At 35.3% G+C, this 16702-nt stretch overlaps 1 protein-coding gene across 12 annotated transcripts in view; it reads right to left on the minus strand.

Moving 5' to 3' along the window:
* The window catches only part of DMD (dystrophin), a 1298312-nt gene that overhangs the window by 602358 nt on the left and 679252 nt on the right, over window positions 1-16702 (minus strand). For all 12 annotated transcript variants that reach the window (XM_075033523.1, XM_075033524.1, XM_075033521.1 and 9 more), the window contains one exon: window positions 6590-6740. In XM_075033523.1, coding sequence (XP_074889624.1) covers window positions 6590-6740 — 151 coding nt within the window. The remainder of the gene's footprint in view (window positions 1-6589; window positions 6741-16702) is intronic.

Below are 16702 nucleotides of genomic sequence, written 5' to 3' on the forward strand. Positions count from 1 at the left end.
CCTCCTTCAAAGCAGTCATTCATTTAGACACTCATTCCCCAAAACTTCCAAGACACAGTCAGATTAACTACTCTGTTTATACCATGGAAAAAGCATTAATAAATTTGCTGAATCTGAAGTGTATTATCTGCACATGTCACTATTATAAATGTCCAAATAAGCCCTGAAAGTAAAACAAATTCATTAGTATGAAAATATTGCATTCTCCATTTCCTTTATTTTTTGTACACAGACACAAAAAATGCTTGTGAAATGCATATGAAACTTAGCCTCATTCCCAGATCCCCATGTGCTAGTATTCCATAACCACTTGAACAGGTGAGGATGAATCCCCCAAGTGAGGCAGTTACAGTCAGGTATCAGGAAATTTGACCGATCCAGTCCAAGAACATAATTTTCTCCAAGACAGAGAAAAACCCCATGTTTACTCATTCTCATCATGAATAAAAATTACATCACTATGCATCTATATGTGCTAATAGTTATTTCAAAAAGTTTCATAATGAAATGTTTGAAAAATGCATCCTAATAAATTACTTAGAAGATTTAATGCGGTTTCCTGAATAAACAATGCCAGGATTTACAATAAAACCTAAATATAACCTATGAATTGTCATCTAATGGTGCAAGAGTAGGCAGAACCACACAAGCAACTTTAAATTTATTATTTCTCATAGCCTTCAGACATTTTAATGTCCCACTACAAGTAGCAACAAATTAATTAAAAACTTTTAATAGGATACAGTAAATTAGAAATGAAGAATAAAGTAGGACCGTGTGCAGTAGAGAAGAATTAAGTAACTGATATAATTATGAAATAATACTTCTTATAGCTTGACATGACAAGAAAATATTTTTACTACAAATTCAGGATAAACTATTTTGATATTCCATCACTTCCATTAGTAGTAGCAAAAATGGTGAGGAATCTTTTAAAAGTAAAAGAAGTTTTTTAGGAATTTTATATATCTATAAATGTATTATTTATAAAGATTACAGTATTATTTAATATTTTGCTTGGCATAAGAAAGAAGCAGTAACTATTTTACTAGGAATTGTGATATCCTCCCCTTATTAACTGAAAATGAAGTCTTTCCATTGTTACAGTGCTTCAGTCAAGAAAGGCCCATGAATTTGTTTTTAAGATGACCTTAAAGCAGAAAAAGAAGTTTTTTGCTCAGTTTGGGCCCAGGTGTCTCACACAGAGCTCACGTATATTATTTGAAACATTTCTATTGAGACTTTAGAAACTATGGACAAATACTTGAAATCCATGGGATATTGCTGTGTCTAGGTTTTCTTTCTTAGGGGCAGTAGCATGCTGCACTCAGAGGTGTTTGACAAGAGGGTGATATTCAGTAAAAAGAAAACCAGTAAGCTTCTCTGAATAAATGATCCAGTCAATATGTAAGTAAGAACTGATGGTATTTGTGTAGGCTGGCAGTCATGTTTAGAACATTTTAGTCCTTAGTTCAGAATATTAATCAAAGTACTAAGGATGTGTAAAATACTAAGAAGAATGTAAAATAAAATAAATAGTGTAGAATTTGTTTTCAACATAATAGCAAGGGATTGTCTGCTTTTGTTATTAACAAAATATTAGCCAATAATACATTTCTGCTAGATATATATCCTTCCAGATAAGCCCTTGCAATATGAATGACATAGTAGTACGTACCATGATCGTTCTAATTAAAGATTTCTCTAAACCAATACTAAATTGGTTTCTCATTGATTCCACATTTTGTATTTTCTATCTCTTATAGAATCATTAAGCAATCTTAGACATCTCTTTGATGAGAAAGAGTATTTTGCCACATTTCTACTATTTCTCTGAAAATGTTTCATAACACCAAAAAACACGAGTCAAAATTGAACCAGGTGGAACAAAATTGATCCAAATGGAACAAAATTGAACCATTTGAATCCAAATGGAATCCAAAGTGGAACAAGAAGAATCAGAGATTATTGGCATAACCTTTATCATTCAGTAAAGCAGGAAGTAAATCTAAAATACAAATTCTAAAAGATGAAAGCCACAATTATTATATTAAAAAATGTATTTTTACAAGTTTTATATTTGGGGGAAAACAGAGTAAACTATCCACCCACTTACCACTGTGTTTTTGTGGTATGAGATAATACATGGCCTCAAGCACTGAAACACTTTTTTTTCTCCCATATCCTCTGATTCCATTTGTGCTGTATTCCAGAAAGAACTGTTTAAATTTAGTGCTTATTAAATCATCAATATCCATATAATCCAATTTAGATATAAAAGAGAGAAATTATTAGCATGACTATGACTTTCAGCACCGAAGCCTCGATTCTTTATATCTTTTTACTTTAAACATCTACAAGACAAAAATGTGACGTTCCTGACATTATAGTGCAGTAGAGGGAAGGTCTAGAGAAGGCATGAGTCATTCACAAGCTTTTTGCAGGCTTGGAGAAGTACTCTAAAATGTAAATGCTGGAAAATTCAATGTATGAACAATTTAAGAGAGATCTGTATCTTACAAGCAATTTCTCTATCCACAGCATCCTCGGAAGCCTGAGTATAATTAGCAAGGCCACTACCTGATAATTTCAAAATATTACTGATTATTTAAGGTACTCTGTGAACTTAAAAAATAAACATTGATATTTATGCCTGTAAATGAAAGTAAATACTTGAGAAATTAATAATTACATGATAGCAATATTTTTGGAACAATGAAATTATAGAAAATAAAGTTCAGCCCTTGCCTGTTTAGTGGGAAGTACCCATCACTGACCAGTCACAATAGATGAACATCATGAACACAAAGAAATTGTTTCAAAATTCAGACCCAGAACCTAATTGTTTTACTATTAAAAAAAACGCACCACCTAAAATAAGAAAATAAAGTTAAACTTGCAACCCGAAAGTGGATACTAAATACAGACTGCCGAGCAATTCTTAATACCACTGTAAAGAACAAATATTCTAATATTCTGGATGTTCTATATTTTTTAAATAAGAATACTATTTTTAAATTCTCAGGTAATGATTCAGGAATGTAACTTGACAGTCTAGTTCTGAAACTGTTGAAGAATTCCCCTTTTTGTAGCTGTCTTTTTAGCATTTATCTATGGCACATGAACACCCCACCACCACCACCTCTGTTTGCTTCTTTGCTGCATATTAGCCTGACATTAATTTCCAGTACAACCTTTTTTTTTTTTTTTTTTTTTTTTTTGTATGAAATGGAATGTAGATTGGGGCTGCAAGGCAGACCACAAGAAAAAAAAAAAGAAATAACAAATTTTAGTTAGATGACTGCAAATAATATTCTAACATTCAGCCGTGGTGAGATCCATCCATAAAATACAGCACCTGAGCTATCTTGATGATGGTATGGATGGTATTTCAGTTTGGATAATAGTGTGCTATTTTGAGAACTCATGTTCTAAAAAGAGGAATAGGCACAGGAAATAAGAGTCAAGTTGCCTAGCTATTATATAAAAGCAGATTAGAAAAATGTGGCTTTAGTTTACTAAATGAGATCCAATAGGGAAAATGACTGCAGCCTATAAGAACAGAAGGGGATAAACATCAGGGAGTAGATAAAACTGAACCACAACTCAGTCTTGGCACAAAAATAAATAAACTAAGCGCAAATGCAGGAAGTTGAAGAAGTTAAAGTCACCAAGCATTAAGGAGTGAAGAGACAGAAAAAACTTTCAGTCAGAATAATGAAAGCAAAAAAAAATCTTTAACTACTTTCAAGACAGAGTTCAATATGTTTCAAAGGGATTATATGATATGCTATCTGTAAAACATCCTTTTAAATCCTGTGTCTCCTAATCATAAAAGAAGTCAATTACAATTTCTTAAAAACTGAAATGTGGTATTTCTTTTCAACACCACAAGTCCTGCTCTCAAACAGTCTTAGTAAAAAATTCACAGTAAGAGTATTTAAGTATTCATGACCTGAAATGAAACAACTCTATTATTAGGTTTCGTTCACTTTATATATAATGCATAAATGTTGTTTAATATCATGCCATTGTGCAGCAAAAAGGAACACACCTCCTCTCCCCAAATACACCTGAAAGAATGTAATTACCTCTTAACCTATATTAACATAATCACCTAATCATACTGTTGACTGTTTCATTTTACATTAACATTTGACTCTATGTATTTACTGAATGTTAATGAACACATTAATCTTTACTTTTCCAAAGTGGTCCTACATAGAAATAGTATTACACATCTGAATGTTTTGTAAATTTTTTTCTAAAAGAGTTCCTCATTGAATACAAGACTATTCACTTGCTTGTGAAAGCATTTTCAAACAAATCCTGTTAATTCTGAACATGGTTCACTAAGCAGCATGATCTCATTAATGAAACAAGTTGCTAATCTAGTAAATCAAAATGCTCAGCTGTTTTGACTGTTTACCTAATGGAAATTCTAATGATGTCTTCTATCAGCCTCACAGAAGCCTAACACTTTTCAGACAAGACCCAGCAAAATAAAGAAAGAACCAATGAAGAGAATGGGAACAACGCAACTTCAAACTAAACATTCTTTCACAACTAACATTGGGTCTGCATTCCTGAGGTTAGTTGGAATATTTTCACACTGTGAATTTTCATTAGAAAGGTAGTTTTGTCTGTTGTACTGAATTAAATGAAATGTTTGAGAGACAAATTCATGAGTTCCTGAGGTTTCTAACACAAGGGAAAAAGGAAGAAAGAAAAAGCTTGATGGACTGCAAAAAGAAAATCTTGGTAGAAATCATTCTGCAAACATATGTTCAAAACGTTCTCATATATTGCAAGAGAAAATAACAAACGGACAATAGATGAGAAGGAGGCTAGGTCAAAGGGAAACGTAAAACAGAAGCAGTCTTCTACACTGAAATCTAACCTTCTGCATAACAAGGCATTGTCTCAGGATCTTTCAGTGTGATGTTCAATTCAGTATGAACTTCCTTCTCAATGATGACAAGAAAATAATGTTTCTAATCTGTTGGGATTGTGAAATGTGCCACACACCTGGTACATTTATAACATCTATGATACATCTCACCTTGGTCTGGGCACTCTCAAAAATCAACCTCTTTTCAGAGAGAAAACACTGTTTTAGAACGGGTTAGAAAAAAGGAGACAAACACTTTTTCCACGGATCCATTTTTTTTTTATAAGTGCTCATTTGAAGCGGCTCAAGGGTACCAGAATAGTACTGAGAAGGGTGATGGAGCAGAGACAAAGCAAAGAAGAAAGGGTAAGGCTTTGTGACACTGTATTACTATTCGTCACATAGATACTCGTGTCTTTCTTTAGTATTTTATGTGTTTTTCAAATAAATGCAGAAAACTGTGGGACAGAGAAAGGGAGACAAAATTTTGGTGAAAATACACAAGCTCTGCCTACCTTTTACATACACAATAAAGAGCATCTTTAATACCTTGATGACATTCTATTTTGTCAGCCAGATCGTACACTTCTTCAGTGTTCAAAGTGTTGATAGTCATTTGCAGAAAAATATTTACCTGCTATTTTAACTACTTCAGCTTATTGTATTACTTAAGAGTTGTATCTTTTTTTTATACTTGCGCCACATGATCTGGTTTGCTTTTCAGTTCAGCAGTTTTACAGTCAAGAAATAGCAGCTTAAATCTTAAACAGGTGACTTTAAATATTAAAATTCAAAAGACATGATTTTAACATTTTTTAACTGCAGGCCAAAAAAGTAGATTAGTGTTGCATTCAAAACAAAACTGTGCCTTTAATATTAGATAGACCTAACTTCTTTCAACCTGAAATCCAGTAATTCAAGCCAACAATTCAAATGTATGAACGCCGATTAGTTTAACAGAATTTTTTTCTTATGCACAGGTAGTAATTTATAACATGAATCCAGAATTTAGTCAAGCCATGTTATTCAGCTGAACCTATCAACTTGCAAAACATCAGTTTAGAATTAATTCTTCACACCTATTACCATTTCAATCATACAAGAGGGAAATGAAATAAACTACCAAGAAACTAGAGTTATTATTTTCCTTACGATGCTCAAAGAGCTTGCAAGATGAAAAGCATACAAATTGGAACTGGACACAGAGGAACTAAGTGGCTATTCTGTCACACTGCATTTCACAAAAAGCATCCTCAAGGTTCCTCGATTAAAACATGAAACAGGCAAAATAAGCAAAAGTTGCAAGACATAGTTCATGGAATATCTCTTGTACAGCTCAGTGCTTAATCACATTTCTTCCACAAGATTTTAAAATTAAGTCTGATACTTCTGCTGGTCATAAGTATCAAATGGAAATTAATGAGCACTTTAAATAAAGACCAAACAAATACGTAACTATGAAAGTACCACAATATACCATGTTATCCTATATTTTACTGCTTTTAAAAATTTTTATTTAAAACAAACTAGTGAAAATTCTTAGTTGACAAGGACAACAGATATATCTGACCAAAACTGCCAGTGGCCACTCAACACTAGAAATCATCCTTAAATGAACTGCAAAACTATGCAGAGTACCCAGACCTGCAAATTTCTAATCGCTGCAGAAAAACAGGAAATGGGTTCATCAAATCATACCTGGAGAAACTGGTTGGTTTTTGCATGACCCACATCTCCAGCCTCTACCTGTGCTCTCGACAGCTTCTCTTCAGTTTCAGTTAGCCAACGATTAAAGCTCTTCATGTCACAGTGAAAAAGCCGCCACTTTTCCAAAGCTTTGTCAAACCGTCTGCAAGTATAAAAGGAGATGAAATAACTACACCTGGATACTTTATTTATTGACTACAGGAAAAAAAAAAAAAGAAAAAAAAATAATAATGTTTGATGTCTCAGGTTAAATTTGGTGTGATGGCGATGGCATCATATATTAACATTTCTAACAGTAATATTGAGTGGAAACACGGTAGCACTTCTGAACAGTGAAATTATCATTAAGCATATGTGTCACAAATCAGTGTCTTATCAATTTTTTAATCCTTTTCAATGTTTCAAATTAATTCCATGGTCAAAACATGTTTTCAGTTTACAGCTTTATTAACCCACACTAACTCACATCATAAGTACAACACCCACAGGCCCCAGTGTAACTGGGCATACCCCTCTGTCAATGTACTTGGATCCTAGCGTGAAGAAAACACCAGCGCTGATAAAAGGCTCCTAACACACCTTAGTAATTTGCTGTAGCTACCAACACTGCAAACAGTCACTGCTGGCTAACATACAGGCTGTGTGTTATGATGATACAATGATTTCTAGATCCCTTTTCAAAGGGAAAATAGCTTAAAACATCTGTGATGCATCTGACCTACCATATCATAAGACAAAGAATGAAAAAACAGTAGACAGATTCTTAAATCCTTACTTCCCAAATTTAGTCCCGTGTTCCTATTATGATTCAAGGAATTTTTTTTTTTTTTTGTAGAAATATGAATTGTAATATTATATGTAACACAGATGCAAAACACTATTATTTTTAATAGAAATTGTTGTAGTGAGAGACTACCCCAAAGGATCCCAGGCATATACTGCAATTCTGCTCCAGTTTTACTGAGAGAAACTCATTTTGTCTGCCTCTCCAAAGGATACGAATGTCCCTTTATTATTATTGCAAAGAAAATGCAACTCCCTTCAAAGGAATTTCTACTTGTATTGTGTAAAGGGACCCTTTATTAAACTCTTTTTTTCTATATAAGTTTCACTTCAATTTGAGTATTTGAAAAAGATAGTTATGCAAAAATTAAAATTCCTGAAATACAAGGATGATTGAAACAAAATTAAAATATTAAAAAATAGGGTTTTGTACAATAAGCAAGGATGAAGAAAATTACTACCACATCCATTTGCAAGTCTAGAGTCCACTACATAAAAGACCATGTAAGTACTCGTGGCACTTTGGGAAGATCTAATCTGTTTTTGTCCAAAGTGACTGATTGATCTTCTGGTTCAAGATCTGTTTGCCTTAGCAACTGCCAAATACTAAAGAGATGAAATGAAGACAGGATTTTTTTTTTTTTTTTGCAGGTGGCCTATGTCTTAAGGAATTCAGTTATCCTATGCTTTGGATTGGTCAAAATATGATCCCTAATCAGAGATTAGCTAGAAAGTTTTGCTAGCAGATCATCATTAAACACGCTACTGTTGTTTAGTTTAATAATCCTCCTTTACAGGATTATAATAGGTTTTAGAGTGTACTTAAAGGATAAAACCAAAGATGCTCAATAATTTTTCTAGGAAGTAATCTGGTTCTGTATGGACAAACTATATGATTGTTTGAATGTTAAAGAGTTTAATTCACCAAATAAAATCATGTTATCAGGGAATACAGACCACCTCTTCCATTGTACTGATGATTTTTCTTTTTTTAGAAGAAAAAATGTAAGGCTTTTTTCTCTTCTATTGGCTATATGTTCCCACCTTTGTTTTCACATTTAAAAATCTTTTAATGCCATGCAGTATAAATAGCACTATATCCATTCATAACCATCTACAGAAGGATATATACTTTTCCCTGGACCTCATTTTCCGGTAGACAAAGAATATTTATTTTGCTGAACACACCTATACAGAGATGCAGTTGTCTTACTTCTAACATAGTGCATACAGTAATCACTTTTGATGAATAATAAGCAAAATAGAGTTGGACTAGCAAGCAGTGAAACAGAGACTTTGTACTTAGTCTGTTACATTAACCATAAGATAGAGAAAATATAAGGCATAGAACCCCCCCACAATTAGCAATCTATGAGATTTTTTTTTTTTTTTTAAAGCATTTGAGCACAGAAAGTAGTTGAGACAAAAGTATTTCTTGTACTGTTCTACTAGGTTGGTCATACGATGCTGAAGGAAAAATAATAATTATTTAATTAAAACCTTTAAAAACACACTTTAAAAGAACAGAAAAGACTTTCTGGAGTCTAAATTCTGCATAGAAGAGTAGTCCTCTAACTCTCTGTGAATCAACTCTTTTTGTTCCTCAAGCAGAACTTGATTCATGGGCCCTGAGGTTAATAGCTGCTAAACACTAGAACCTTTATTTGATTTAAAAGAGAATAGTTACTGCTTAGTCCTATGCAGTCCAAACATGCATTCCAAACCACTCTAATAAATGACAATGTGTTCAGTAAATTTCATTGGAAATGGACACAGACAAACTATCAGAATAGATCAGGTAATCTTTATTCTATCGATTTTAATATGGCTGCATGTCTGATAAAGCCACGGTAAAGAAGGTGTCAGAGCTCTGCACTGATTAACCAAATGATCAGTCATGACATTAATAGTGATGACAGATAAAAATGGAGAAAGATGCAGCCTGGGACAAAACAACACGTCATAACATTCAGAATAGAGAATCTTACCAGCTAAAACTATAAACTCTTTAAGAAAAAAAAAAAGGCATAAAGATCAAAAAGTAGTTTATGGAAGGACTCCCCTAAGCCTTTATGGGCTGACAGCTTCCCACAGAAGCTGACATAAGTCTCTTTGCTCCCTATAAATTCAAGCTGTAGTAAGGTTTTAGTATACTGTGAAGCTGTTATTTAAATAGCATTCTCACAGATTTTATTTTGGAACCCAGTATCAACCATCTCAGAAATTGTTAGAAAAGACCAAACACAAAATAACCAGCGCATAAAACCTGGGTCCACTTAAGAATGAAAAATAGATACAGAGATTTATAGTAATTTCTACACAGTAACAGTTGGTGGAATATTGCTGTTGAGGCATCAAACTGAGTACTAGAAAACATCTTTGAAGAATAAGCACAGCTCATGCACTCAAAATATTTTTGTTGAATACATTAGGGAAAAGTATCATTTGAAAACACATTTTACAAAAAAAAAGCGTTATGGTAATCAAACATCTACACTGCTATAACATCTTATACCACTGTAACTTTCTTCTATGATCTGTTCCCTTCGAACAGTATAACCCTCTTGAGATGGTTAGGCATTTGTTTCCACCTTTGCCCTATCAATTGTGTCCTTTGCATTTTTCTCTCTTTATCAAGCAATGCCAGCTGGAGACACCACAGTTTTCAAATCACTGGCTTAAATGTGGTCTACTTCTCATTACTGTTATGAAACCTAACCACAATCACAGTAAAAATCTTACATAAGTTTAAATTATGTTCAAAGAAATAAATTTGGATTCCTAGTTGATGTTTATGACCCCTCTGCTTAGCTGCAGATGAACACAGGAGTTGTTCAAGATCTGACATGTGTGCTGCATTTGTTAGCAATATTGTAAGCAAACAGACTATTGATCCAGTTAAAAACTGTACTCACTCACCTAACTTATTTATTAAAATGACAGTGATCATTCGTCATGCTTATCATATTTTATTTTTCAAAATGAGTCAAACCATAACTGAAAGGCACATTATAATATATTTTTTAACTACCTTACTCTGAATTACAAGGAAAAACCTTATTTTACATTTAAAAAAATCACCTAGAAAATAAAAGTTAAAATTGATTTCTTTTGGTCCAGTATGGTTTCTCATTTTGGACACTACATTAAAACAGCTTTCCTCCTGCTCCTCACAAAATGACATTACTCTTCTCAGCATGAGGAAGTTTATCAGCAGCAAAAATTCAGTAGGGGTTGATATTAGCATCATTTCATTTGCATTCCAGCACTTGCAAATTGAATATCCCATCACTCTCCACTCTTCCTCCCTTTGCTTTGGCTAACCAGAGTTGAAAGGAGAAGAAAAGAGAAAAGTTGCAGTGAGAAGATATGTATATTTAAAACTTAGAAATTTATATACTAGTGCTTATTGCTCATGTCCTCATGTTACTCAGTATAATAAGTATAAACCAATGTTAGGCATCAGTAAAAAAAGAGAGGAAATTTATGGACAGGAAAATCCACTAAAATTCAATGTTCTTTCAGTGATTAACTGTACTTAAATAGTGTTACAATGATAACAGAAAATGCAGTTGTTGCTGCAGCGGCAGGTGCAGGTTCATTTGAAATGGGGGTGAAAGGGGACATCACCCTGCAGCTTCATGCTTACACTGTGTGTTATGGGACACCCCTCCTGGGTATACCTGAGAGCTTCCCCTGCCAAATCTGTGTATTACAACCTTTTACTCACAGTACTACTTCAAAGAGCTTTTTAATATTTAAAAACAAAGTGGCTTTTGTTTGTTTGTTTTACCATTTGCAATCCTGTTACCAGGTGGCAAGTTCAAAACCCACAAAAGGAGAAGGCTAATTAACTACAGACCTTGAGCAGCTAAGTTGCTGAAGTCTTGGCACAGCAGAATGTACATGGTAAAAATTCGTAAGTGAATTCATAAAACAGCAATGCTCTGAGGACTGTGAAAACTTAGAAAGACTACGGCTGCCTCAGGAAACCCCAAGCACACAATGTGGAGGTTAGGAAAGCATCATTACAGGCCTTGTGATTTGTATATTCTTACTTAGGGATCCACCCTTGTTTGGATATGCTGTCAGTGGAACTCTGTACAACAGGGTTGAACCTGATGTTCCATGTCCCAAGGCTGCCATTTTTACGAAGTCATGCAAAGGTGGAAGGAAAGACCTTTGAATATAGAAAAGTCACAAACAAGAGACTGTGTGCAAAAGGTTATTATTGGTTTGTTGTTATAAACCAAATCTTCATTTTGCATCTGTGTTTCAATTAATTCCTTGATATTTTGATAACATTCCTTGATAAACTATGAAACCCACTTCTATGATACATTCTGCTTTAGCAAAACTACATGGCCTGTTGGCCCCCATGAAAAAGAACACTATTAGTTATAAACTTTCCTAAAAGTCATGATTTATGTAATGGAAATTATTATTGTTAGAGACAAACACTCTCATTCATCATATTGCAAAAACATTCAGTAAACTTAATTTCTATACTGTTGCTAAACAATGTACTGTAGGATTATGCTAATATTAACCTACAAATTATGCAATTTTGTCAACTTGATTCAGCACAATTAGCACCTTGTAAAAATACACAAAACATCAAAGTAGTATAAATAATTATGTATTAGTATGTGAGAGCATTAACTTTAATACTTAAGGCCATTCTTACAGATAATAAAAGAAAAAAACTTTTTTTTGTCAAGCAACTTCTATGATTAAATTGCTTAAAGAAACAGCTAACCCATTTTCAGAGGTTTTGATGTTTTCATTTTATTTCACAGAATTCATGTCTTTTGAGTGCTTAATTTATATTTAATTTACATATCCCCTCTGCATTTGGACTAAAAGTGATGATCTCACTTTAGACACTGCTACATCTAGATTTTGCTCCCAGGTTTTGCTGTAGGTCCTTTCTGGGACAAGACTGAACTGTACTTATCCTATTCACCCCCCTGCACCCTGCTTTTCACCCACAAAATAGCAAATCTTCAGAAATAAAAAATAAACTGCAACCAAAATAACCATAACAATGCCATCCATCATTACAAAATGTAATTTCTCTCCTCTTCCCAGAAAGTAGGTTCTGCAGCATTACATATAAATTAAAACCATTATAAATTACATTACAAACATTTTTATATCTTGAATTGTATTGATTGTATTATTATCTTGCCCCAGTAGTCTGCAACTCAATTTCCCATCATATAGTTACTGATATCATACCATTCAGTGTCAATCACTGTACCAAGGACAATGACAATTAAATTGGCTATGAAAAAGCAAGATCATGTCAGTCATTGCTGGTTTTAGACATACAAATTCATTTTTATGAAGCATGAGAGACCAATAAACTTAATAACCATTTACAATTAATAATTACACAAAAACTTCATTGGGTTCTAATGGATGCCATGTCTCAATAGTGTAAAAAGAAACACTCCATGTAATTTATAAAACATACCTCATTCTTCCACACTAAATAAGGTTATTTACTATGCATATGAATTTGAACTCCAAAGTTCCACCTTTTTTTTTCCTAAAAAGTTTTCCTTCATCAGAATACAGATGAAATGATGTATTTTACAGAACTTTGCCTAGACACCTGGACTAAAAGCAGGTAAGAACTTTTCCCCAGAGAAAATAAGGAAGTACATGATTGTGACCTAGGTGAGAGTGGTATATTGCAACACCCTTATACAAACAAAATTATTAATGCAATTGGTAATAAAACTACAAGCTTCATAGCTTGCCAAAGTGAAACTATCAAAAATTGCCATGATAAGAAATCCCTAAAGCAAACATTTTACCTGAAAAGAACAGTGGCTCAACTTTACAGAAATCCAAACTAGTATTTCTGCCTGCATGTAAAGGGTATGCACACATTTCATCCTCACAACGCGTGACAGCATACACTGCACTTCTAGCCAGGATGCTCCAGCGAATTATTATTACCCACCCTACAGTAGCATCCATCTGATAAGATGAATTATGTGTGAAAAAATCGCATTCACTTCTGACTAACTGTCAGGGTGCTGCGTCCCCCCCCGCCCCTGGCTGTCCAGGCTCCTTCCCTCACCTCAGGGGTCTGGCCTGCTCAAGGCCAGCTCTGTTGTGGCACGGCAGCGTGGCCTGTCATCAGGCTTCGGTGAGCCCAGCTCCCTGGCAAGAAACGACTGTGAGAAACCTCATCTGGGTTTCAGAGGCTTCGGAGCCATATTTAAGCTCAGGCCCTGACCTGGGCTACTCTGCAGGTACGCCTACAGCACACCCCGCTCACTGCACCCTGCCTGGCTCTGCTGCCCACCTCCAGGCATGGTGGGACCACCAGAAGAGGTCCCTACCTGCAGTCCCCTACCCCAGCCTCGCTGCGCCCCGACACTTTCAAACACCCCTTCTGCCCAGCTCCAGTGCCCTTCTACCAGAGCCCAAAGCCTCAAATGGCCTGCATGCTGCAGTCTCAACAACACACAGAGCAGATATTTCCACAATCCTTCAAAATCCCCGTACCTGCGACTCCAGGAGGGTGGCTAGGCGGTAGGGCAGCCAGCACAGAGGACGCAGCCATGTTCTGGCAAGGGGCCTCAGCCTGCCCAGCTGCACCGGCGTCCCACAGACCAAGCGCCCATTAAGTGCAATAGACAGGCTCCTGGAGAGAGACTCTTCCAGGCTGGTTTCATCTGAACTGAATCCACTGCACTTTTCAGATCTCTCAAACTACCTGCTTTGGGTTTGTGTGGTGGGTTTTTGGTAGCAGGGGAGGGGCCACAGGTGTGGCTCCTGTGAGAAGCTGCTAGAAGCTTCCCCGGCTCCAAATTAGACCCACCTCTGGCCCAGGCTGAGCCCGTCAGCAACAGTGGAAACACCTGTGGAGAGCAGATTTAAGAGGGGAAACCTGCAGCTGGGGAGGAGATTGGAATGTGAAACCCCTGTGCAGGCACCGAGGTCAGTGCAGAAGGAGGGAGAGGAGGAGCAGGGGAGGAGGTTGATGCCCCCACAGCCTGCAGTGAGATGGCGGGCTGTCCCCCCAGCCCATGGAGGGGAGTGGGGGAGCAGATGCCCACCTGCAGCCCGGGGAGAGAGGAGCCCACGCCGGAGCAGGGGGATGCTCCCAAAGATGGCCAAGCGAGCGGCCTTGTGGTGCTTTGTTGCTGGCTGGACTTAAACCACGACACTACCATCCTAATTCATAAATAAAAAATTCCTTTCCGTGAATTTATGGGCCAGAGTGTAAGTATGTGTAATGCAATATTGGAGGTATATATTACAGGATGTCCCCTCAGTATTCCCCTGTAATTACTACGAAGTGCTTAAATCCTACAATTTCCGATGACAGAATTCTTAGTTCAACCTGTAATAACATGTTTCATGCTCCAAAATTGTTCTGTTCAACTATTTTCACTGCCTATCTCAAAATCCCCCTACAATGGTGGCTTTAGAGCAGAAGAAATAACAGAAAACTGATGATATCAGTTAATGCTGGCTGTTGACTCCCTAAGTCTGAAAGATGTTATTTATCCTGTTTAAGGTGTGGCAGATGTGTACAGAAATATATATACTGGCACAAGAAAATCAGACTTCCTCATTTCACTGAAAATCATAGCAATAACAGAGTACTTGGCATTATTTTCTTAAAATATTGATGCCTATATTTGCCGTAGGCATTTTTTACCTTTTAGAGTTTTTCAGTCAGTTAAAAGCCTTCTGAATAAGTGATTGGTTTTTTAAAAGTTTAAAATAAAATTTCATTTAAAACACCTTTTCCCTTTCATTTGGAAAGTTCATTTGAGATGAGAAACCTACGTCCAAGTAACAGTTACTAGGTCTTATTGTAACAGTAGCTTATAGTAAACAGCTCTATTTTTTTGAAACTGAAATGTTGATGAATCTCACAGAAATGATAGGAATGGGAAAAGCAGAGAAAATTGTATTAATAGATAAGAGCATGCATCATACTGCTAACCAACAGAAAATATTTCTCAGTCATAAAGAGCCCGTTCAGATAAAATCCTTTACAGTATCTTTTCCATGTTTAACAAAAATATCTTAATTCAGATTCCAGTTAGTACAACAGAAAAACAAAAACCTCTACTATACACAGAAAGCATGTTTTTCAGTACCATTAAATCTTGATGAGTAGTTTTAGAGTGGTGACATTTGAAAACTTGCTTTTTACCTTTGACTACTGTGAACGATGATCTACTGTAGTTAAAGTATTTGCAATATTCAGGATAAACGGGAAAATACAATGCATTCTGTGTAAAAGTAGCTGAAGGGTAGAAGTTACCATAACATTGGCAACTACTGCCATCTAAAAGCTCAAAAAATTAAATGCGGTGGTTATGAGGGATTTTTTATATAAGTATATATATACAAATATATATTCTTTATAAATATATATATATGCTAATCATATGTCTTAATTTACAAAAATAAATGTTCAGAGTATTATGTATATTAGTCTTGTGAATAACGGAAGACCTTAAACACTGTCAATTATAACTTATCAAGCTAGAAGTTCTTCATGAATAAATAGCAAAAGCCATTTTGGCTATACCTGTTTGTACTACTGGTAATAGGAGAATTTAAACAATGTACAGCTGCCTAAAAGGGTCAGTAAGTTACTATCTGTATTCTAAATAACATGAAGTAGAGAACAAGCTGCTCAGCAACTTGATAACTTAGAGAAAAATAGAAGAATAATTGCTTTCACTCTCCCTGTAAAATTATGAAGTTAGAGACTAAAGACCTGAGCAAAGTGCCTACGTGTTATTATAAACCTAATGAACATTTGCCTTGTCATTTATTTTCAAGTTAATGTAATATAGTCCTAGAAAAATAAGACCTTCTAATCACAAAACCCATGTAATCTTTGGTGACCTGGAAATACATTTGCTCATAAATTCATTTCCTCTTTATGTTGTTGATTTGGAGCATGTTGACGCTGATACATTTTCTGGATTACATAATTGTGTTTATCAAAGTAACAAATCACTAAAAGATTTTAATTTCTATACTTCAAGAGTGCTTTAAAAGCAAAACTCCTTCCCTTCAGTTTTTCCATGATTGACTGTATGCATCTGTTTGGAAAGTGGAGTCTTAATGTGTGTGGTACATGCAAGGCAGTAAAGAATCTCAAATGTATTTTCAGAGCAGCCTGCCAGCCCTACCAATTCTGGCAGCAGACTACTGCTTTTAGGCATAATTATTGTACTCTTTTGAGTGGCGATTTATCAGGTTTTCACACTTTGGCAGCTGGGGTAGCCTGGATGTCCGGGAATCCCTAATGAAAGGCTACAGTGTCTA

Source organism: Buteo buteo, chromosome 8 (assembly GCF_964188355.1).
Source record: "Buteo buteo chromosome 8, bButBut1.hap1.1, whole genome shotgun sequence".
Taxonomy (NCBI): domain Eukaryota; kingdom Metazoa; phylum Chordata; class Aves; order Accipitriformes; family Accipitridae; genus Buteo; species Buteo buteo.